Below are 24177 nucleotides of genomic sequence, written 5' to 3'. Positions count from 1 at the left end.
TCAACTTTGGGTCTTATCCTGTTGAGTATCATTGGCTACTAGTGAGGATAGGCTGATGCCACGGTAGTTACCACCTTGACTTAGGTCTCCTGACTTTGGTATTGGGATTATGTTAAGAATAGACCACTGATCAGGCATTCTTTCTTCCAGCAATGCATCGTTGCAAAATCCTAGCACCAGGTCATCCAGGTCACATCTCTTTAAGACTTCTGGTGGGATGCCGTCTTCTCCACTACTCTTTCCCTCTGCTATTGCTGTCTTTGCCTTTGTGTATTCTTCATGGCTAAAAGGACCAACCTCAATCAAGAGATCATCTGTGATGGGCTCTATCGTATCATCTTCTCCCTCTATATCTGGGGAACTTCCTAGTAGATCTTTGAAATGATGATACCAGTTGTTAACCCTTTCCATCTGAGTGTCTCCTTTCAGCTGGCCCTTCATTGACGATTTTCTTCCTGTAATGTCATTGATCAGTCTCCAACTCTGACTGTGCTTACAGTTGTCATGAGCCATTTCAACTTCTCTCAGCTTGATGTTCAGATCATCCTCTATTGCCTGATTATAGGCTCCTGCTAGTTCAGACTTTGCCTGATTATTACTGAGCCTGTTGTCTTCGGTTGTGCATTCTTGATATGTCTCATAAGTCTTCTTGATTTTCTGTCTTGCTGTTGTTACTCTGTGATCACTTGAGAAGCACGCCTTCCTGATTTTCTTTCTAACAGGGATGATCTTCTCTGTTGCTTCTGCAGTGGCGCTTATGAATCTCTCATATCGCTCGGTTGCATTTTCATTGATGTCTTCTAGAGGCTGGAATCTGTTACGTACCTCAATTGTGTATTGCTGCTGTAACTTGTTGTTACACAGTACCTTCCAGTCGTAGTGTTTCTTTCTTGACAAAGCCTTGCTCTTTCTTAGACTTAGTCTGATCCTTGCTGATACTATCCTATGATCAGATCCTACGCTGGAAAAGGTGCTATAAGCTTCAGCGTTCAGCAAGCTGTTCTTCCACTTTTTCCGAATCAGAACATAGTCCAGTTGATATTTGCTTCCCGTTGGGCTCATGTACGTCCACAGCTTTCCATTCCTCTTTCTGAAGTAGGTATTAGCAATTATGAGGTTTTTCTCGATTGCCAAATCTACCATATACTTTCCATTTCTGTTGGTTGTGTCATGATAGGTATAATTTGCATCTCCAGTTCCAACTCTACCATTGAAGTCTCCTACTATAACAAGGACATTGTGAGCTGGGATGGAATCAATGGCTCTTCTTAAGTTGTCATAGTGTGCTTCAATGTTGTCTTCATTGTCCACGTTAGTTGGACAATAGGTAACAATTACTGTTGTTGCTGGGTTACCCTGGAAGTTGGCAGCCAAGATACGGTCTGTGTGATGTGTCACGCTAGCTAGTGAGCTTTTTGTACTAGAACTGAGAACGATGCCAACTCCGCCAGTTGCTGCACCTGCTCTATTTCTGACAGCTGAAGTTGTAATTAGCGTCTGGCCAAGGATGTTCTCATATCTGACTGGTTCCTTGTGGACTATACGATGTTCCTGTATCCCCAGGATGTCTATGTTGTATGCCATTAAGCTGCACACTAGTTCCTCGCTGCATCTTTGCTCTCTGATGGTCCTCACATTCATGGTGGAGATTGTGACAATTATCTTGCAGTTCATAAGGTTACTCCTTTTGCTTCCACATATGTCAGCCTTGTCCCTTCCTTGCGGCTTTGAGGACAAGCCATCATTTGATTTCTCAGAATCCGTGTCAGCTCCAGGAGTTGGTGTTTTTGTAGGGACTCTAACCCTAGTGTAGTTTAGGTTTGCTGTCATAGTTTTTCTTTTGCTGCTTAATTCTGCGGTCGCAACTCCTACAGAATGGTTTAACATAGGAGTTTGCCTTCTCACAGTTGTCTTGTGGCCGCTGTATAATAATGAGAAATCATTTTATCAACGCCCTTCACTCTTACCACTTCCGTCTCCAACCAGATGTGGTAAGTTGTACAGGACTCAGGACTCCCTGCTTGTGTTCACTGACCGTATCCATAGAGTATTAACTATTATGAAACGCCCTTCTGCCGGAGACAAGAGATTGCATCTCAGAACCGCCTGAGGTAGTGAACTACCTCAGCTATTTGACCCATAGCTGGGGCTTGGTTGATGGGCGCCAGGGCATGTCCACACGCCGGTGGGCCTGCACGCCGCATCTCTGGGGCCCAAAGCTGCTCCGAGATCCCTTACAGTTTCGCCTGGACAGGGGTGCAAATTGTGATTTCTTCCTCAGGAGCAAGGTTTTTAGGCTCAAGATTTCCTCATACCATGCATAAAATAGCTTTATTCTGCACTTCAAAAGATGAGAATGTTAACATAGCGTATATTTTTAGAGCGATTGTATATTAGATTTTCAAGCTTCCAAAAAAAGGCTTTATGATGACAATGTGCAATGTACAATGATGACAAAAATTTGGTATATTATACTAGTTTTCCTTTACCCCATTCCTCTTTCATTTTTGTCAGAGGAGCACAACTTGTTTAGTGCTTTATGGTTCTTCTTTTTAAATTTCCTCAATATTTTCCAGTTTGTCCTCTTCTCAGTGGCATTAGTATTGATACACTGAATTCCTTTGATTCTCACTTTTATTCCCATAAAATCCTCATTGCTGCCTCTCTATAAATTTCCTCAGATATGATTGCCGGCTCTCTAAACTTCCTCAGATATGAGCCCTGTTTCCACATGTCTTCACCCAACTTCCTTTTTTCCTGTTTAAAATTACATTGAATACCTCCTATGGTGATGAATTGTAAATTTCCTCATATCCCATTTCCATAACGCCAACACCTTCCTCTTTTTTGCTCTTATTTCTTGAACAATAATGTGAATTACTCCAAACTTTGCACAACCAGTGTCTTAAAAGATTTCCTCTCTTCAATTCAGTAGCTTTACTGCCCCCCAGTCCTCCCCTATTATCTTGTACCTCACTCTTCTTCTTTTTCTTTCCTCTTTTCCCTCTTCCTCTTCTTTTTTCTTTTTTCTTTTCTTCTCTCCCCCTCCTTTTCCCTCTCTTTCTTTTTTCTTCTCATGGCATTATTTCCTCAATTTTGACTCTCATTTCCTAGGAGCGATGCTACCCGCTCCCGCACAATTTGCATCCCTGGTGTGGACATTCTCATGCTTTTATCACGAAGGGCACAATGATTCAGCTTAGCAGCTGTATTATCTGTGGAAAGATAAAAAAAAAATGAATGTTAAAAGCCTTTTTCACATATAGGTGAACGATCGGTTCGAATGGACCTGCTGGCCTTATGATGTGAATCCATATCCTACTACAGGCACACTCGCAGAGGAACTAGTCAGAATCGATTACATGTTCGCAATTGGATGTGGTATGCTAATGTATGACGTCACCGATGTAAAACCAAGTGGCGCACTTAATTCATATCAAATCACGCGATCATGTACCGCGTCCACGTGTTAAAATGGTACCTAACCCATGTGTTGAATATCACTGCTTTAAAAAAGCAATAGGGATATGTGATCATTCTAAAGCATATTTTGAGGAATATTTGCTTGTCCAATATCTCAAAAAGTATAAATGCCGACATTACAGCTCATTTGTGGGGACGGTCACAATATAAAAATATTCAATCAATGAGGTCAAACTCTTACCTTAACTCGCATGTTCTTTTTACATCACTTCTTGAGTCACTGAAAGAATAACAGAGTTGCCCCAATGTTCCTCTTCGAAACAATCCTACCCTTTCCTTACCAGTGCTTGGGAGAACACTAAGGTGACGATGACCATATTGTGTATTCCATTCAACTTGGAACGGGTCTTATATTTGTGGTAGGCTATAAAATGATGATATTTCAGACAGCTTAGGATAACAGCTTATTTAATGCAGCTTGCTATTCCGAATAATTTGACGCCAAATATATTGAAAGCAGCCAACAATTCAACAGTGTCTGCCAAGTAACGACATAAAGGGGGAGGGCGGTTTTACCTTTATTTTCTAGTCTTTAAGGGATTTTATCACATTAAGGATTATGTATTGCAATTTTGGCATCAACTTTGGTTTCTAGGAAGACCATTTATGCACTTTGTGTCAAATGAAAGTTTTTGGTGTCCTTATAATTTGCTGTTTTAGGTGACATTAGGATGCGAGGGTGTTTTAACTTTTTGGTTTTTTTAAGTTAATCACATTAGCCCTTAAACTCGTGTCAAAACTTACAATTCTTGTAAATTTGCACAAATATAATTATCCAGAAATTGCCAAAAAATGTAAATTATCATTAAAATCCCAACAAACAACAGAAAATACCCAAAATGTCAAATAAAACATTAAAAAAAGGGGGGGGGGGGTACAAGTATGCGTATTTTTGTCGCCGTCTCTGTCTTATTTTTCAACCGATATTTTTAATAAAAATTCCCTTTAAAAGGGAAGGCCAGCCTCAATGCAGAAGAGGTCTTGTAAATAGTTTGGGTCACCGTGAAAGGCATTTTTAGGATCACGCTTACATCCATGTTACATGACAGTTCACCAAACCATCAATGGTGAGAACATGCACACTGAAACAGCAAAAAACATTAACTCCTATAACTCCTGTCAACTCTTTAATTCATTACTCCAAATTGTTCTGTATTTTTGTTTTTACTGCTTTTTAACCATGCTTATTATTAAAATCAAAAAATTCACTGCAGTTGTTAGTTAATTCGCTATGTAAACTCAACTTACATGCACATTTTATTTTAAAATGATTTTATATTATTTCGCAATGTATAGTTTACTATAAAGTAGATAGTGGCAAGCACATGATAAAGGACTGATCATTCACTACAATCATCACTTTTAAACTGTATTTTTTGAATGTGTTGATTGTTAGTCCGAAACTCCTGCAAAGCTATGGACATGGCATCTTACCTACTCCATTCTGTAATAGTCTGCACTATGTGTTTTCTCAGTCTTCAATCATTTTGTTGAATGTAATTTTATGAATCAAATAAAAAAGATAGAAAGTGGCCTCACTTTAGTTATGTGTCATTTTACAGTATTTATAATTTATAAAGTAAGACAATAATTTATTCATTTTCTATAAGTGCATGTCAAAATATGGGATATATTGTTCAATATTATAGCTAGCCCCTAAAAACTTTATTTTCCATCGGATTTTTCCCGTTGAAAAGACAAAACTGATGTTAAAGATAGCAATAATATCATCAATAACATTTTGAGTCAATTTTATCCATAAAACGATACAGGATAGGATAGATAATTACTTTGACTTCAACGTGGTCCATATAATGAAGATTTTGATTCTACAACATTATTAGATCTGTTATCAACATATCAATTATGCACTCACAGGCAACCAAACATCATGCTATGCTCAGTAGTCCACTGATATGACCTTGTTCCAGTGATCATTCCCCACTAATTACTAATTGTTGATGCTGATTGCTGAACAAGTTTATGTTTATATGTGTAGGCCTAACCTATGATAACTTTTAAAGTCATAATTAATTCAAACATAACTTTGGCATTACTCAATCGTTTTCTTTCGTTGAAACTGCAAAACATACTTTCTTTTCCTTGCAAATCGAATTAGCAGACATCAAAAACATTTCCACCACAAGAAGTAAAAAAAAAAATTCATACCAATAAAAGAAGGCTATAATCTTAGCTAATCTTTAGTGTACACAAATCCCATCTCAGAATTAGATACCAGCCCTATGGCCTGGCGAAAAATGAGTGAAAATGCTCAGGAAGATGAACTGATTCAAATCACTTGGTACCCGAATATTTTTGAAACATCACCTTTTTCAGGCTGTATAGTGTACTACTACTATAATTGGGTTGAAACACTCTCGATAGTCATAAACTTTGTATAAAATTTATTTACAAATCAAAGACATCAACAAAAACGAAACGTATCAACAGGCATATTTCGTTCAATATCTCTTTATCCTAAAACAAGGTTTGTGACACGATCTCATCGAATTAGACCAAGTCAGCATTAATGAAATTGAGATCAGAGCAAAAATAATGAGAAAAACATTAAAATACATAAGAAAAGTTCCGTTCATACTATGCTGCAATTGCGATGCGATGCGGTACGTTGCCGCACTGCATCGTATTGCAAACTACTGTATTGCGATATCGCAATAAAGTTTAATGCATTTTAACTTGGAAATGCGATGAGTTGCGTTGAGTTGCGGTAAAAAGTAATTGATATATCGGCAACGCACCGCATCGCACAGCAATTGCGGTGTAGTATGAACGGACCTTTAGGAAGCTTATAGTTAGTTAATAGTGATGAAACTTTAAAGTTAGTGATGGTAATAGGCCAATTTCCGCATTTGGCCTCAATGGATCATATCTTGTTATATTTCTACTTTTGAGAATACAACTATACCCTTATTACAATCATTTCAAGTGTATGTTCTTTTCATAAGTCTCTTATCTCATTTACAGTGCGTAACGCATCGTAAGGATAATAACATCCCATGGTAAGTTTACATCAGACACACACAGCTAATGCAAAAATTAAAAAAAAAAAATAAAAAAAATATAACTTTCAAAAGCAAACCCAATTAGTAATACGAAGCTCATTCAAAAAGTTCTACCATCATACCGTATCTCAGCTAATGCACATAGCAGCCCTTTTATGAATATAACTTAGGGTATCACATGTATCTAGCGTGTGACAAAGACAGAACTTAAAAGTCATTTCATACAGATGGTCCTCAAGCAGATTCGCATGCTCCACAAGACTACCAAATATACCATTAAAATTGGATGCTTAGAATAGAAAGCATTTCAATCACTGATAATCTTGCTGTTAGCATTATATTTTCAATGATATTTAACATGTACAGTGCAAATGGCAGTGGCGTAGCGTGGGTCATCATATTGGGGGGGGGGGCACCGACCATGATTGGGGCACCGGGTCTGATGGGGGGGCACAAGCCGATTTTCGGCCATTGTCTTATTGACGGGGGGGCATTCGGCCTGAATTGTCAAAAAGTGGCTAAAAAGCAAAACATAGGTCATTTGGCAAAAGGTGGGGGCACGTCCCCCTGTCCACCCAGGAGTGACGCCCACGGACCATGCTTTAGAAAAAGTAAAGAATACGTATATTACATTGGCATATAATGAGGGCTCACTTATTGAACAATTCTGACTTTGGAATCTATCGGGCTGCTGACACTGTGCGCTGTAGTTAGTGTAATTAAATAACATGTAGGAGGATTTAACTCATCACGCAATTCGGTCGACCAATCACAAGTCAGATCCATATAAAGATGCTGGATGCATAACATCATGGTTAATTTAAGTAGTCCGGTTTCTGAATGGTTTTCCATAGACATCCTTGTTAAGCATTTTTAACCGCAAATCTACCAATTTTGAACAAATAGGGTCAATACGCCTATTCTCGGTCACACGCCTATTCTCGGTCAGTTAGCGATTTGAACAACCGCTGACGATCGTTGCTTTAATTTCAGCCGTGTCTTCCGAGCGAATCATTTAGCCGTACCGGTGCTGCAGGTTTTGGTGACTTTTTAATATCACGGCAGCACAGTTCACCTCAAATGATAGATTTTGAGATTGTATGGTGACCTGAAATATCGGCATTTAAAAAAAATAATGACGTCATTTAAGAGGGGATATTGTAATATAATCAGTCATGCGAAATTGTACATGCATTTTAAAGCTGTAATTTTAACAAGTTGATCCACCTGCATCGTAAATAACACCATAGCAAATGATTGGTGTTGTGTTTATGTAAATTCCCATAGAAACAGGGGTGTCCGAGAATAGGCATACGAATTCCGTTGGCATTCCTATTCTCGGTCAGTGTTCCCAAGTATGAGCTATGTTGACATTGTTGTTGCCATGTGTCCTACAAATGATCATGCATGAGCACATGAGAAGTGTTGCATTTTGCTCTGCAGGCTTAAATTAGGCCTATAGCCATTTGTCGAATACAAATGAGCGAGGAGAAATTATTTGTGACCGCCCGCCCCTCCCTCCTCTACCCCTTACCCCATCCCCTAACCTGTCGTATTTTCGAGCTTTTTCGGTCGGAAAAATTGGGTCAACAATGTCACATTTCTGGCGGCAAAAATGGTTCCTGCCCTGGACCGAGAAAGGCGCTATAACTGACTTGCGCAGATTACATACACTATCTCCTCGGGCCTACACGTGCTATTAGCGCAATTTTGTGCTTGTTTTTATGGGAACAACAGAGTAGGACCTCAACATTAAAAAATCTATTCAATAAATGTTTCAAATCGATTGTGAATTAGTGACAGGCTGTCGGAATAAGATCAAGGCCGGAACGGGTAAGGGGGCAAAAGTGTCGGCCGTAGCGCAAAAATTTTGACTTTCATCGCTTGGATGCTAAATTGGTCAATTTGGCGCCCCTAAGGTACGCTGTTAGACATGTAATATTAACATTTTCGTATATTTTATGTCTATCTAGCTGACAACTAATGGTTTAATTGCTTTTAAAATAATAATAGAAAGTTGGAACTATCTATTAGCTACATATTGTTACCAAAATGAATTCATTTTCATCAGTAAGACCTGTGTTTTGGTGATTTGTATGTCCCCCTACACCTTAATATTGTCATATTTTACGCTTCTACACTTGAAAAATTGATTTTTTTTTTAATTTTTAAGTCTATACAGCTAACAACTAATGGTCATTTTGGTTTAAAAGATTACAAGAACCAAATAGCTATGTATTGATGCCAAAATGAATAAATTATAATGAATAAACATCGAGTTATGTTGGATTGTATGTCCCTACCCCTTAATATTGTCATATTTTACACTGTTACACATTGGAAAATTAAAATTTTTCACACTTTATGTAGACCTGATGGTTTTTCTGTTAAAAATAATACTGGAAAGTTAAAACAATCAATTAGCTACATGTTGATACCAAAATGAATTCATTATTATGAGTAAAGGTTGAGTTATGGTGGTTTTTATTTCCCCTAACCTTTAATAATACCATATTTGACATGGTTATACATGAAAAATTAACCTTTTCTCACATTTTATGTCTATCTACCTGACAAATAATGTTTGTTTTGCTTTAAAATAATACTAAAACATTTGAACAATCAATTAGCTACATATTAATTCCAAAATGAATTCATTATCATGAGTTGAAGTTGAGTTATGATTGTTTATATTTCCCCTATCCCTTAATATTGTTACACACGCTGCTACATGTGGAAAAGTAACTATTTTTTACATTTTCAGTCTATTTTCCTGACAAGCAGTGGTTGATCTCACCCCGCACATATAAATATTCAAAATATTATATGAATGGTAACTTACCAAATAAATTTTGTTAATGGAACTTATATAGTTCAGCTGAGTGACATATTTTAATATGTTGGGGTGTTTTACGTGTCTTAAAAGACACGTAAAACACCCCAACCCCGAACCCTATACACACCCACCCCACCCCCACACCCCACCTACCCCAAACCTACACAACACAAACCAACATGCACGCAAACATGCACTTATATAAATATTTGAACCAGAACATCACTGTTTGCCTAGACATGCTAGATATGCTTGATATTAAAAACAAAATTAAAAAATGGAGCTTAATTAATTTTGAAAATAGAAATTGGCACAATAGGAAAATTTGAACCCAGTGCCATAAAAACACCCACCCTAAGCATTGTTGTGAAAAATCTGATTTTCCACTAGTGTATGGACTGGCCGCTTCCAATCATGATCTAATGAAACCTAGGTTTGCTTTCAAATAATACTAGAAAGTTAGAACAATCAATTAGCTACATAGTCATACCAAAATAAATTCATTATTATAAGTAAAAGTTGAGTTATGGGGATTTATATCTCCCCTACCCCTTAATTTTGCCCTATTTTTTGTGATTTTATGTGATTATACGTCCATATATAAAAGGACCTGTAAAAAGTGTTACCACAATTTGAGACCACTGCCTACCTAGCAGTGATCTAGAGGGTCCATACTAACTACCTATGGTGTCAAACCTTGTATGTAGTGGGGGTGAACGAACTCCTTATTTAGGGCCCTGTGTGATCTTGCTCCTGGACTAGTCGGGCGTGCCGCCGCATTCCGCTGTGCGCTCCCACAAAATAGGACCACCTCGGACCCCGATCGGATGGTACGAAAATTTTTGCCAAAAAACCGTTTTGAAAGGATCGCTCCTTGTCAATATATCTGAGAATACTGCACGCGTATTTTTATTATGCGTTTAAGTTATCAAAACCGCGTCATACCGATCAACCAGGCTTCCAAAGAGAATGACCGAGAATAGGTATAGAAAAACTATACGGTGACCGAGAATAGGAGTTTAGTGACCGAGAATAGGCGTTGTCGTCAACTTTGACCTTTTGACCTTGTACTTCCAATACAAGTTCAATGGAAGATGTCATGCAGGGTATGTTAAACCGGATGTTGTGGGGAATACACGTTCCCATATAGCTAACTTTTATAATCATTTACGCAAGAAATAGAGCGGGTTGTTTCTTAAGTGACCGAGAATCGGCGTATTTACCCTAAATACAAATCGGAGTTTTATGTATAAATTTAATAGCTAGCGTATGCACGATGAGTAAGTGGACTACCACAGCAGAAAAACGTACCTTCCCATGCAGCCTATGTGCGTAGATCCCGCATGGAACCTGCCATTGAAGACCTACACGAGTTGCCCATATTTTAGAGGCTGCGTACTTCGTACTGTAACATGCTCACTTAGTTTTTTCTTCACATTATTGATCCTCATATTAAACTGGGTACCATAACGCTTTTCAATGTAAGAGGGCACCATATTAAAGCATTATTAGACCAAAAAAAGTCCACGGATACCAGCTAAATATTATAACGGGGTTTTCCAATGTCAGTCTCTTCCGCAGTCAGTTTGATCTGCTCACTGTGGTTTGTGCGGTGTGAGCGGAATCAAGCCAGCAGTAGAAGAGATGGAATTACGAAGCACATGGGATGTGCAATTAAATATGTTATTATGGCATCGACGCTGGACAGCTAGCTGTGGAAGTTTGGCTGGAATAACATACATAATATATATACATGTATCACAGCATATCACAGTAATATCAATGTGAAATTGAAACAGCCAATACAGTAAATCTCAATCAATTTACTGGGATTTTCTTTGAAATTCGTCATGTGAAACACCATACAGAGGAAGAATTGCACCAACATGTTTCATTACATATCGTGTGTATCTTGTTTATCTAAAGTCGATATCACTGCCGGTTTACACGTACGTACCTACCCACACACAAATATTAACTACATGAATTATATAATATAAAGCAGGTCACCGTATCAAAATTGCCCCTCATTTATTTCAAAATCCTTGCCCTATTAACACATCAAAAACAACTAAATGTCTATGCTGAAATTAACACAGATAATTCATATTACAGTCTATTCAATTCATAAAATTTTGAATCTGTGATCACCAAAACTCAGTGCCGACTATGGGTGATGATGGTCGCAGGAAGGACGGGGGACATAATTGGTACCGTATACCGTGCATAGACCTACAGCGTTGGTCATTGTAGCCGTGCTGAGGTCTGTTCGCCATCGTGGCTACAATGCAACTGGAAGAATTTTCGCAAAACATGATGGAAGATGTGTTCGTCTGCTGTGGTGGACTACATAGAAGTCTAAACACCATCCAGATGGCTTCGGAGTAACTTTTTGAATTTTCATTTTTGTGTTCGTAATCCTTTATGTTTTTAAATGTTAGTCCGGGTTTGGTAGCTGTATATGTGATTCGCAACTAGGACCAATTGCTGCTGTTTCTTGAATTGACCGAATTTCATCATCTTGAGCGCCAATTTCTAGTCTGATTCGTCCATCAGGACACCTTTTGCAAGTATTCCTATTTTGGAACATGTCTCGAGCCTGGTCTGGAAATGCTAATGCGATATCAGCGTCTTCCTCTTCTTCATGAATCTCTATTCCTAATGCATGAAGGCAATTCTGTACTAACTCACTACATTGGCTGTCTATGAATGCTGAAATCCAGAAAGACGTCAGTTTCGGTATATGATGGAGATGTCTCAAAACAGCTTCAAGACCGTCATTACATATATCAGGGTTATAGCTAAAGTAGAGTTGTTTTAAATGAGGCCAGTGATGGAAGCTTTCTGCTAATACAATCACTCCTGCATTTGTCAGCTTAGTACAAGAAACGTCCAATATTTGCAATTTGCGGCACTGTTGCAAGTGATGGGTCAGTGATACAATACTCTTTCTTACTGTATTATGACATAAATTTAATTCCAACAAGTTGGGAGAATTGGACAGGAAACTACTCAGTGTCTCAATGTGTCTCTCCTCTAACGCGGTTTCACGTAGTGTTAGATTCGTAAGGTGATGTGTTATAAGAGCACCAATGTGAACAATTGCATCAGCTATACGAGCTTCATTGATTTCAATGACTCTCAGTGGCCTACTGTGATTTGACATGTGAGGTAATATAATAGTCATATCATAGTAACATATCCACAATTCTGTCAGCTTGGTTAGCTTGCCTAATCTTTTGCCTAGATTGGTTTGGCTCTCCTCACAGCCGTGCACATAATCAGAACTAGACCTACCAAATATGCCAAGGAGCTCTATGTTTGGCATATATTTGAGTGTTTCTGACATCAGATCCAAGGAGTCAATATTAACGCGAGAAAATCTGATGTCCGTGATATTATCACCTCGTGATCGCCCTACTACAGATTGAATGAAAAAGTTAAATTCACGTAGTGCTTGTAGGTGAATACAAGATACTAATATTTGTTTGCATGAAATACGTGAGAAAATAGTTTTGTCGAATAAGGTAAAAGCACCCGCGTCTGACTCAAATTGACCCTCATAAAGTAATGTAAGTAAAGGCATATATCTGTATCTCTGTTGGTACCAACATAGATACGAATCGATTGATCACTTTTCATGTTATAAATGTCAATTGCATGTCTGACTACCGCAATCGCAGTGGGCGATTCATTGGATTGTTGAGAAACACCACAGCAGAATCTAAGGATCTCAAATTTTTCCCGTATAAGTTCCCAACTATCAAATTGATTCAGTATCGCATAAAAAGCCTGTGGGTCTTCTTTAAATAACGCACTGAGATATTCCCCTGCACAGAGTTCTTGTATAGATTTGTGTAAAAACGAAACAGAAATCTTCTCTGTCGCCCTAAATTTCCACCTCTGTCTTGAAATGAGGCCTACCTTTAATCCCAATTTGCATATGCTACCGAAAGCTTCCTCTGGAAATTCAAGTGTATCTTGGTCTTTGCTCTTACTTGACATAAGGCCATCTAAAGCTACCCTTCCTAAGTTGTACAATAAGTTGAGATATTCAGAATGTTGGATCTGATCGGTGTGATATTTATGGCAAAACCTAATCCAGATTGTATCAATAAACTCTTTGTACAGAAGCGAGAGAGTGTCGGGGAAATGTTTTTGATCTTCCCACAGTGTACAGATTAACATGAGAACTATTGGTATTTTAGACAAGGCTCTGAGATTAGACGCCTTCATCAACTCTCGTATCAAGCCTTGTATTAAGTCATCTACATTTGGATGACCAGAGAAGAATTTGTTGACATACATGACAATTTTGCCTGGTGAAAACCCTTTGACATCAACTGTTAGGTAATGGAGTGACTGTACAGACCCTAACGGTTTGTGTGGTCGAGTAGTTACAATAACGCAAGTATTACTCAATGCTTGGTTAACAAGAATCTGCTCTATCTGTATGTCTGTTTTTTCTGTTTTTACTTGTCTTGAATCAAGTTTTAAATCTGTTTCGTCCCACCCGTCTAGACAAATGAGGACTTTATCTTGATTGTTGAGGATGTAACTTTTCAATCCCAACGGCACAGAGCCAATGATTTGTTTACATATCATATCGACTAAGCTTTCTCCTCTTTGTAAATCACACAACCTTAAGAGAAATACAAGCTCAAATCTATTGAGGGATGAATAACTCTCTTGTTTTGACCAATCGTGTGCAAGTTTTGAGAGAAGACAGCTTTTACCACTACCAGGCAAACCCTTTATTATAATACGTTTTGCTAACTTATCTTTACATGTCTTAAGTTCTACAAGTTCTTCATTTCTCTGAAGAGGCTTCTTCGTCCTACCATCTTCTTCCAATTCTAGATCCACGTAGATGTCATCAACACACCTCGCGTCATGGAATTCTTCATTCCAAGGAAGAAGCAGTATGTGTCCTGTTTCACGTTCGTATAGATCAACCAGTTGCTGCTTGAATTGTTGAAGATTGAAGTCTATTTAATAAAAAACAAAACAATTTGAGCTATGTTTAATTTAATTTAATTTAATTTATTAGGCTTAACAACAGCTCACAGCATATGTGACTATATGACTATATGAATATATGAATATATGAATATATGAATATATGCTTTTATAAAACTTGTTCTATGTGGACAATTATTGATATGTCCCCGTGCTATAAGGACGCAACTGTTCTATGAGGACACACGAAAGTCCTCATAAAACAAGTGCGTCTCAAACTGTTGCTTTTTGCTTGATTTCTACTGGGCACTGGTTCAGGTATTTGTCCCCTGAAACCGCTGTCCACATAAGCTCGCTAAAGCATTTCAAAAGACACTCTGCATTTAAGATATCATCTGGCCTCCATTTTGTTTTATGGCCTAAGGAAATTATTTAAATGCATTTGTCATGTTTACAATAAGTGGCGGCGCTACCCTGCCGGCTTCTTCCGCCTTCTTAGCAATACTTTCAGGGCGCATTACACCACATTAATATCCTAAATGTGACACGTCAAATCAGGAAAGTTGTCACACCGACCTGGGATTGTTGTTCCATAGTTTTTAATTAATACTACATGCAGGTAGCCATGGCTAAAGAAGTCCAAAAAATTGATTAACAACAACAACAACAACAACAGCAACAAAATACCCTACGGTATGCCGGTGCATTTGTAAATTTTGATTTTCTCCGTTTTTCATAATCAAACACGGAATAAAGCAGAGCTCACTGAAAAACAAAATATTTTCTGAAAAATCAACTGATTTTACACTATGCGTTACAAATATGATGTCCGAAAAAAAAAATCGCGGGCGGTGCCCGCAAAAGGCCAGGAGAAAAGTAGACTATGACATTTATGACATACTGTTATTTATTTAAATACAACAAAATACTAGTATGAAAGTTTATCATTTATACTAATCACGGTGTGTAGGAGAAAATTATTTAGATATAGTGGTTTGTGCCCTTGCAGTGTCAACTTCCGAGCTGATCCACCCATCTTTCTTCTACGTCCATGGATCATCACCAAACTAGTTGAAATATTACTTAGTAGTCCCAGCTGGGATCACATTCAGGAAATTGGGAACTTTAGAAGCAAGATATTGAGTTTAGTGGATTTCATAGTCAATTAAATAAATGTCTACAAATGTAACATTGGACCAGCCCAAGCCTGATGTGATTGTATACAGAACTCTATTGTGGCTTCAATGATAGAACGTGTAATTCGTGGAACATGCTCGGTACATGCTAATAATACGTTCTTGATCGCAAAGCTATATGTGTGGCTGCTTCCAATGCAATATAGTCAGCTGCCGTGTCTTTGAATATGACTTCTAATAAAGGTAAGCTTACATTTAATTTAGCAACACTCAAAACAAGATGATCGTGTTACTCCCGTTTAATTACATGTCAAATGACAATATGTGATACCGTTAAACCTCGTCTACAAGCATACATATATGTGAGTGGTTTTGATGAAAACTAATATTAATCCAGACGCCATCCATCGAAAAACTTATATTATGGAGTATCGAGCTAATTAATTACAGTCAGGATCTCAATCAATACTATCGTCGCATATACATCAACGGGAGTTTTACCTTGATGAGCCAGCATGAACCTGGGCCTTTTCGCAAGAAAAGCAGTTGGGTCCCTCCCAAAAACAGGGTTCCAGCCATGGAGACATACTGCAGGTTGTTAGTTCCCAAGTTAACAATTCTGCTAATTCTTCCCACAGGACACATGACAACTTACCCCGTCAGGAACGCCAGGTACTGAGAACCAGGACTGATATCATCATCAAGTCTGCTGACAAAGGATCTGTTGTGGTTGTCATGGATCGCCAAAAGTACATCGATGAGACCATGAAACACCCCAACAATCGTACTAACTACTAACTATGCTCTTGTTGATTCTGCTGACTCTTTCTCTGATACTACCCTGGATGACATGCATGCTCGTGATGAATTAACTGACAATGCCCATCTTGGATGTCGCCATCAGAAAGGAAAATGACTCCCTTGTCACAGAGGGATACAGATCTCTACACCAAGCCCACGGCAGTCCACCGAGATCTACACTCTTCCAGTTGTCATCCCCAACATTGTAAAAGTGGTATAGCATACAGCCAAGCTCTCCGCCTCCGCCGCATTTGTACTAATGATTCTGACTTTTCACAGCATGCTAGGGACCTCAAGAGGAACTTTACAATATACCAGAGTCCCTCTTGTAGTCACTTTTCATCCTAACCTCCCTCCTCTCCGCAGCATCACCAATGACAATCACCATCAAGCCTCAGTGGCAGTTGAGATCAAGCCTCAGTGGCAGTTGAGATTGGATTAAGGAGTTTCCTTTCTCTTGACCCAAAGGCTGACAGTAAAATTGTTTACTTGATCGATTGTTGGGAGTGGCCTTCTTTTCCTTGTTCTTTGTCTTCAAAACTGTTTCTCACTTCTCTTTCCATATAGCCTGGCTTAAGCACTTTGACTTTGTTTGAGCCTGGTCCCATCAGGACCCAAGCGTTTCTCCACACGGAGCGGCCGTTTAAACAAATAAATAAACAAACCATATACTTCAAACCTCAGATCGGCTACAACGAGCGGTTCCCGATAACCCCATCCTGGCCTACAGACATCCCCGCAATCTTAGAGATCTTCTTGTGAGAGCTGAAGTCCCCCTCTTTCTGATATTATTCCTTCTACACAACAGGGTACTGTCACATGTGATTCCAACAGATGTGTTGTTTGCAAGGACCATATCCAAGAAGGGGATTCTGTCACCAGTAATTCCAACAATTCTTCCCACAGGATCAGGGGCAACATCACCTGCACCTCATCTAATGTATAGTGTATCTCATTTCTTGTAGAGTTTGTGGTATACAGTGTGTGGGAGAAACTAAGACTGCACTTAAGGGGGTACTACACCCCTGCCCAATTTTGTGCCTATTTTTGCATTTTTTCTCAAAAATTATAGCACATTGGGGACAAGTAAGATATGCATATTATAGGGGCAAGGACTACAACTACTGCACTGGAAATTATATTTCAGCACAGACAACAGTTGTGGAGTTACAGTCAAAAATGAGGGAAAACCAATATTTGATCAATAAATCAATAACTACTTGCTTTGAGTTGCTGAATTTACAGTACAGTAGTAGTTCTTGCCCCTATAATATACATGTCTTACTTGTCACCAATGTGCTATAATTTTTGAGAAAAATGCAAAAATAGGCAAAAAATTGGCCAGTGGTGTAGTACCCCCGTAAGAGGCTGTTTTATGGACACAGGTCCACTGTCAACACCAAGAAGCTTGACACCCCTCTTGGTAATCACTTTAACCTCCCAAGTGCTCTATCTCCGCCATGATCCTTCGGGGCATTGAGTCATAACCGTCCTGACACTGTCCGTACCAGCAGGGAGAAATTCTGGACGAAGCGCCTACGTACTACCCAGCAACACGGTCTCAACATCCAAGAGGGACACGACTAACTTGTTTTTCATTATCATAATATCCCCCCAAAAAAAAAAAAAACATTTCTTCTAATTTTTGTATAAAAATTTTTTATAAATATTTTCCCCCACTTTGTTATTTTATTTTTTATTTTTACCATTCATTTTCATTTTTTTATTCAGCCCATTGTCTTCATTCATTTCCTTAAATTTCTCATCTCCATTCATGACATCCCACTTCCTGCCCCAATTGATATTTCCCAGGAAACACTTATGATTTCTATTGTCTTACTTATTTCCTTTTCCTTTATGTCCATGTCACTATATATATGCATGTTTGTGTGTTGTCTTGTCACTCTGTCTTTGATAAAGATCCTGCTAGGATCGAAAGCTCATGCCCCTAAAATTCAATTCAATCTATTGTATTGACATATACGGCTGCCTCGTATTACTTTCATCAAAAACACACTATAGGCTACATGCTTGCTTGTAGATGAGGTTTTATACTGGGAACCTCATGAGACACGGATGTGTGGACAAACTGGACATGGTACCGCCTACCGGTCAGACATAGAAAGATGTTTACATTAAAGGGCAGGTCTATAGCAAAAACAAGTTTATTTTTATTCGAAGAGAATATGCCCTAATTATTACATTACAAGTTGACACTTGTTGCAATTTTTTTGTGCGTATTTCCCCTGAAAAAGGAGAAATTGTGTGGGTAAAGTTCAGCCTCATAATATTAGCTTGCCAATGATATGATGTTGTTTTTGCTATAGACCTGCCCTTTAAGTATAACAATTTTGAGAGTCTTTAAAACTCGAACGGTTGACGCACCATAGCTGAACCATGGAGCTGTGGTAGTGTGGTATACCTAGTTCTCCATATCCAACTTAGTTTCGTCAGCACAGACATTGACTGTTATTATCATTTAGGGATTCATTCATATATATTTTCATTTTATTTTCATTGGCTATTTCTTTCTTTGTTTAAAGGGTTAATACATTGCAATCACCAGCACTAATCCTAGGGACTTTTATTGATCCAGATTCCTCCGATTTATTTTACCTTATGATCCTTATGACATTCTAAACATATTTTAAATATTTTAAAATTCATTTAAGGTCATTAAGGGGTAATAAAGGGGTCAAAGGTCAAGTTTTCAAAATGCCCCAATTGAGCTGAAATTTAAATGCAATGATCCTTATGACACTCTAAACATGTTTAAAATATTGGGCAATTCCCACTTGGTCCCATCCCATTTGGTCCAATCCCACTTAGTCCAATCCCATTTGGTCCAAATCCCACGTTGTCCAGACCCAGTTAGTCAAATCTCACTTAGTCCATGTCCCACTTAGCCATGTCCCATTAGGTCATTCCCACTAGGGCCATGTCCCACTTAGGTCATGCCCCACTTAGGCCATGTCCCACTTGGACCATGTCCCACTAGGGCCATGTCCCACTTGGTCCATATCCCACTAGGGCCATGTCCCACTATGTTTATAATATTTGTGTTTGGTCATTTTCAGTACTTAATTGTTTTAGTTTTCATAGTAAGGTCTATAGTTGTAACGGGGCACACCGACATCGCCCGGTTAATAATACAACCAGAGAAACTGAAATGAATACACGGGATCGATACACGTAAATGTGCTATGCACGATTGATATTCAGACGATAAATCTTTGGATACCGGTGTAGAAAATGATGAATATCTTCCGTAAATGATTTCGTATAAAGAAACCAGATCTGGTTCCTTGCACTTGAACATATATGTTCAACAGATATTATCGTCGTTAGTTTGCGTACTGAGAAACTAGCGTGCGTCTTGAGCTGAAAAAGTGACCAAAATTCATATTTTAAATAGTGCAGCGTAGACCCTCGTGGAGGTAGTCTCGGGCCAGACTGTATGCTATCACGAACATACAGGATCGACGAGTGTCAGACCGACTGACACAAACTGGCTGTGTAGGAGACTATCGTAGAGGGCAGTCAAAGCAGATGAAAACGGCGTATGTATGCTCGCTGACCGTACAGAGGTCAGTCACAGGCTAATGTCATTAGTCGGATGTCCTTCAGCCAGTATGCATTTAAAAACTATTAAACAGGTGGGAACACAATGCCCATGCGTGGCTGTGGTTTCAACCTACCATGGCATTTTCTGCCATGAAGATATCAGGGCGATGACACTGTGCGGGGTGGGGGGTTTCATGGCTGATGCAAAAAGTGGGTCCTAAATATTTCATTTTGATCCGTCTATAAAGGCTCATTAAAAAATCACCAAAATATTTTGAACATGAGTTTACCCTGTATTTTCTATGGGGTTAACATACATTTTTCATGGCCAGCAGTAGCGTAGCCAGCGGTGGGGCAGGTGGGGGCAGAGTGCACCCCCCTGACAGAAAGTGAAAAAAGTGAAGATTAGGAGGGCAAAGGAAAATATCAAAATTCAGCCCGTTTATGGGCCAGAATAGTGCAAAATACCAAATTTTTGCACGCTACACGCGCACATCGTCACAATAAAGCCTTTTTTGGAAACTTGAACACATACAGTCTCTATGTATTGAATGATCACAGATATAATGCAACTGTAATTTTTTTCATCTGTGCCCCTGAAATTTTATTTTGCCCCTCTGACCAAAAAAGCTGGCTACGCCCCTGCCAAAAGGGGCCCCTGAAAATAATTTTATCCCCTAACAATTAGTGTTTGTGAACGGAAAGATATTCAATGTCTGTCTTTAGTTCTTCTTCTGTTCTTTGGTACTTTTGTATAGGATCACAGTCGTCTAAGTTTCTCCAGCAGTTGAGAATGTTAAAGTTGGTATATAATGTAAGATTGGATAAAGTTGCACTGAGAGTGGATCCCATGACCATGCCAATTTTTTTTTTTTTTAAGGTGTTGTATTCAAGGTCGAGACTTAAAAGATTTCTAAATTGTTCAGTTCAGTTCAGTTTTATTTCATCAAATTCCATCCATGAAATAATTACAATATAAAAAAGCTTTTACAAACATCGTATAATATGGTGAAAATGATGAGGATGCCACTGAACGCAGAGCGTGTTGTTGTGGCACCCTTTACAAAAGTTAGTATTAAAAGGGCATTTCGTGATCCACAGCCTCATCCCCCCACTTTTCTCAAAAAGAGATTTTTACATCACTGGAAACCTCTGGCTACATAATGTTTATGTACCAAATATTTCTTGCAGATTAATTCGTTTAGCAAAGATACCGTGAAATTTGAATTTCGTTCTGGTGCACCAGAACGAAATTACAACCCAGCAAACACAAAACGTTTTCGACATCATTCGCAAATGGTTATAAAAGGTTGTCAGAAAACGTTTAAATGTCGGGTTATATAAAGGGTATATTAAGAGTATAAAACGTTTTCATAACCTTAAAAACATTTTTGATAATCTAGTGCTCAGCAAACAAAAATGTTTTACCGAAAACGTTTAAATGTCGGGTTATATAAAGGGTATAAAACGTTTTAATAACATTCCAAAAACATTCTTGAAAACTTGATACAAAACATTCTAAACAAAATGTTATTTTGGGGTTGAAAAAATATTTTGTGAAAAATGTTTGCCCAAAATATTTGCAATAACGTTTTAAGAACGTTTTCATGACCTTTATATAACCCGACATTTAAATGTTATTAAAAGGTTTTGAAAAAACATTTTAAGAACATTTCTGTGTTTGCTGGGTTCAAACATTTTAACATAATGTTATTTAAGTATTGACACAATAGTTGGCAAAAATGTTTGCAAAAATAGTTTACAATAACATTTTTTGAAAACATTTAAAAATATTGTTGTAGTGTGTTTTTATACAAAACGTTTTAAAACGTTATCATGACCTTTATATAACCCGACATTTTAATGTTATTAAAACGTTTTTACCTAAACCAAAAGCCAAAATATAACTTATATAAAACGTTTTTAAAACGTTTTTGTGTTTGCTGGGAACGTATTGTCTATGGAGCAGTGTAATACACATAATCATGCATAACTCGTGAACGCAAAATCGGAATCAACTGAAATTTTGGGAATAGGGTTTTTTTTCGTGGATATTTAATGAAAAATGACATAAATAGAGGATGCTAGGATCACGAAATAGTCCTTTAAATAATTATGATAAACAAAATTTTAGAATAATAATAAATACAATACCAAGATATATGCCTTGTGGGTTAGGTATATTGTATAAACTTATTATCACAAGAGCTAAGCTTTCAATTATAAATCAATGAGTAATGATGGTGAAAATAACAACCAAACCTACACAGTAAAATAGTCCAGGCATGGCATAATTATTACCATGATTACGTTTCAATAATAACAAAAATGTATTTAGCCCGGGTGAAAGCATAAGCACATGATTGCACGTGCACTTGCAACGAGTCTATATAATGAGCTAAGTTATAACTTACATAGCAGGTAACTTTTTAATGCAATATTTTGTAAATTAAATCTACACCAAGATATTCAATGCAATGATAAATTAACATGGTAATTGGTGTATAGTTCTGCAGAGCAAGAACAATGAAATGCAAAAGTGATAGTCTGCATACAAGGCCAAGCGAGCTGACAAAATTTATCAAATAGCATATTTTTAATATAACAAAATAATAATAATAATAACTAAAGACTGGAACAATACAAACAGACAGACAAACCGGTCCGATTTGATGTGGAACATTATATACTGAATTCATTTTATGAAAGTAGATCCTGACAAATGAGAAGAGAAAAAAAAATCCCAAAACAACAACTGCAGGTGCAGTGTTGTACATATGTGCTGATGAGGAATTTTTTAGAGTTGGATTTGAAAGATGGTACTGAACTACAAGATTTGATAGACTGGAACTGGACCAAGTGGGAATGGACAAAGTGGGATTGGACCAAATGGGATTGGACCAAGTGGGATATTGGACCAAATGGGATTGGACCAAGTGGGAATAATCCAATGTATAGGCCTATGCTTTACATTTCCTAATCTTTCTTTACTTATATATGCTAATGTTACATTATTGTTTTAAAGAAAAAAATGTATCCAAACGGTTACATTTCAGCCCGGGGGTCACTCCCATTGTGGCCTGTACACCATCCGCGATAATGAAAACGCGTAAAAGGGTAGTTTTTCGTGGGTAGACACGATACGCGCGTATCGTGTTTAGGGTGTCAAAAACATGAAAAGTTAGAAAAAAGGGTAGCAAAATTGCAATTGCTAATACGCAGAAATGAAATTTAGGGTATAAAATTTGATGCAAGGCATAAAATCCCTGTTTAGGGTGCTTTTCAAAAGTTGATTATCGCGGATGGTGAGGCCACAATGGGAGTGACACCCCCCTCCGGAGTGGCACTTCAGTATGAAATAATTGCATGGTGTAGGGCTATGCAATAGGGACATCCGGTGAGAGCAAATTATAAAAAGATATGGGTTCATTGCAATGGTGATAGCATGATTTTTGGCATTCGATGAGGGCAAAATACATTAATTAGTTAATAAAACAGGCAATGTTATCTTGTTTTTATGTTTGTTTGGACGCTATGACGTCAAAATGACGTCATTGTCAAGTGTCCCATATTACCTGCATGTGCAGGTAATATGGGACACTATGTTATCTCTATGGTGAAAATCAAAATGTTCAGAAAATCACTCTTTTGTTCTAAAAACATTTTTGTTACATGATTTTGAATGTTAAATGCAAATTTCAACAAGAAAATTCAATTTTCTAAATAGATTTGCTTTTCGCATTGACAATGCACACAATTTCCTATGTGTCCCATATTACCTGCACTCATTCAGTTGAAAATCAGAGAAAATAATCATTTATAAAGGAAAGTGCCACTTTTCAGTGGAATTTTACCTGCTGATAAGCTTAACCCATCACCTAAAGATCATAAAAGTGACAAATGCACCCTCAGTACCAGAGTATTTGGATACACAATCATAAAATGTGGCGTCATTGATTTTATATCAGGCCAAAAAAACGACGTAAATTTTTGGGCAATTTCTCTCTTTTTGGCACTGATTTCCAAGAGTTTGATACACAGACTCCAAAACTGCATTTCTAGAAGCACAATTGATGTCTCTAAACACTTAACAAATCAACTTAAAGTGTGTACCTTCTCTAAGCTACTTTTTGTTAAAATGAAAACAGGTGTCCCATATTACCTGCTGTCCCATATTACCTGCACCTACCCTATATAACTTATAATAACTATTATATATATACCACCAAAAAAGTACGAATATAATAAACATGGGTTAAACAATAAAATGTGGTTTCAAAATTTGTGACAAAAAGTTCAATTTTTCCCTGGTCCTGTACGTCACAATGTCCTTTGTTTGTCAGTATAACACCGCATTAGTCCTTTTGTTATTATA

General features: G+C 37.8%; 2 protein-coding genes across 2 annotated transcripts in view; both read right to left on the bottom strand.

Annotated features, from left to right (window-relative positions):
* LOC140139171 (uncharacterized) lies at window positions 1-1830 on the bottom strand. The gene has a single exon (XM_072160952.1). The coding sequence runs from the start codon at window positions 1828-1830 to the stop codon at window positions 1-3; it is 1830 nt and encodes a 609-aa protein (XP_072017053.1).
* Window positions 1831-11173: 9343 nt separating this feature from the next.
* The window catches only part of LOC140139163 (NLR family CARD domain-containing protein 4-like), a 106469-nt gene continuing 93465 nt past the window's right edge, over window positions 11174-24177 (bottom strand). Inside the window, exons 7-8 of the mRNA XM_072160946.1 lie at window positions 12891-14330; window positions 11174-12798 (exon numbers count right to left, since the gene is read on the bottom strand). Of these exons, the coding sequence (XP_072017047.1) occupies window positions 11780-12798; window positions 12891-14330 (2459 nt within the window). The 3' untranslated portion in view covers window positions 11174-11779. The remainder of the gene's footprint in view (window positions 12799-12890; window positions 14331-24177) is intronic.

Source organism: Amphiura filiformis, chromosome 2 (genome assembly GCF_039555335.1).
Source record: "Amphiura filiformis chromosome 2, Afil_fr2py, whole genome shotgun sequence".
In the NCBI taxonomy this organism is placed as follows: Eukaryota; Metazoa; Echinodermata; class Ophiuroidea; order Amphilepidida; family Amphiuridae; genus Amphiura; species Amphiura filiformis.
The sequence above is the reverse complement of the archived record's forward strand: the minus strand, read 5'-3'. Positions and strand labels throughout refer to the sequence as shown.

Excerpts from the sequence above, each read along its gene's own strand:
- LOC140139171 (XM_072160952.1), bottom strand. The coding sequence starts at position 1,830 with ATGACAGCAAACCTAAACTACACTAGGGTTAGAGTCCCTACAAAAACA.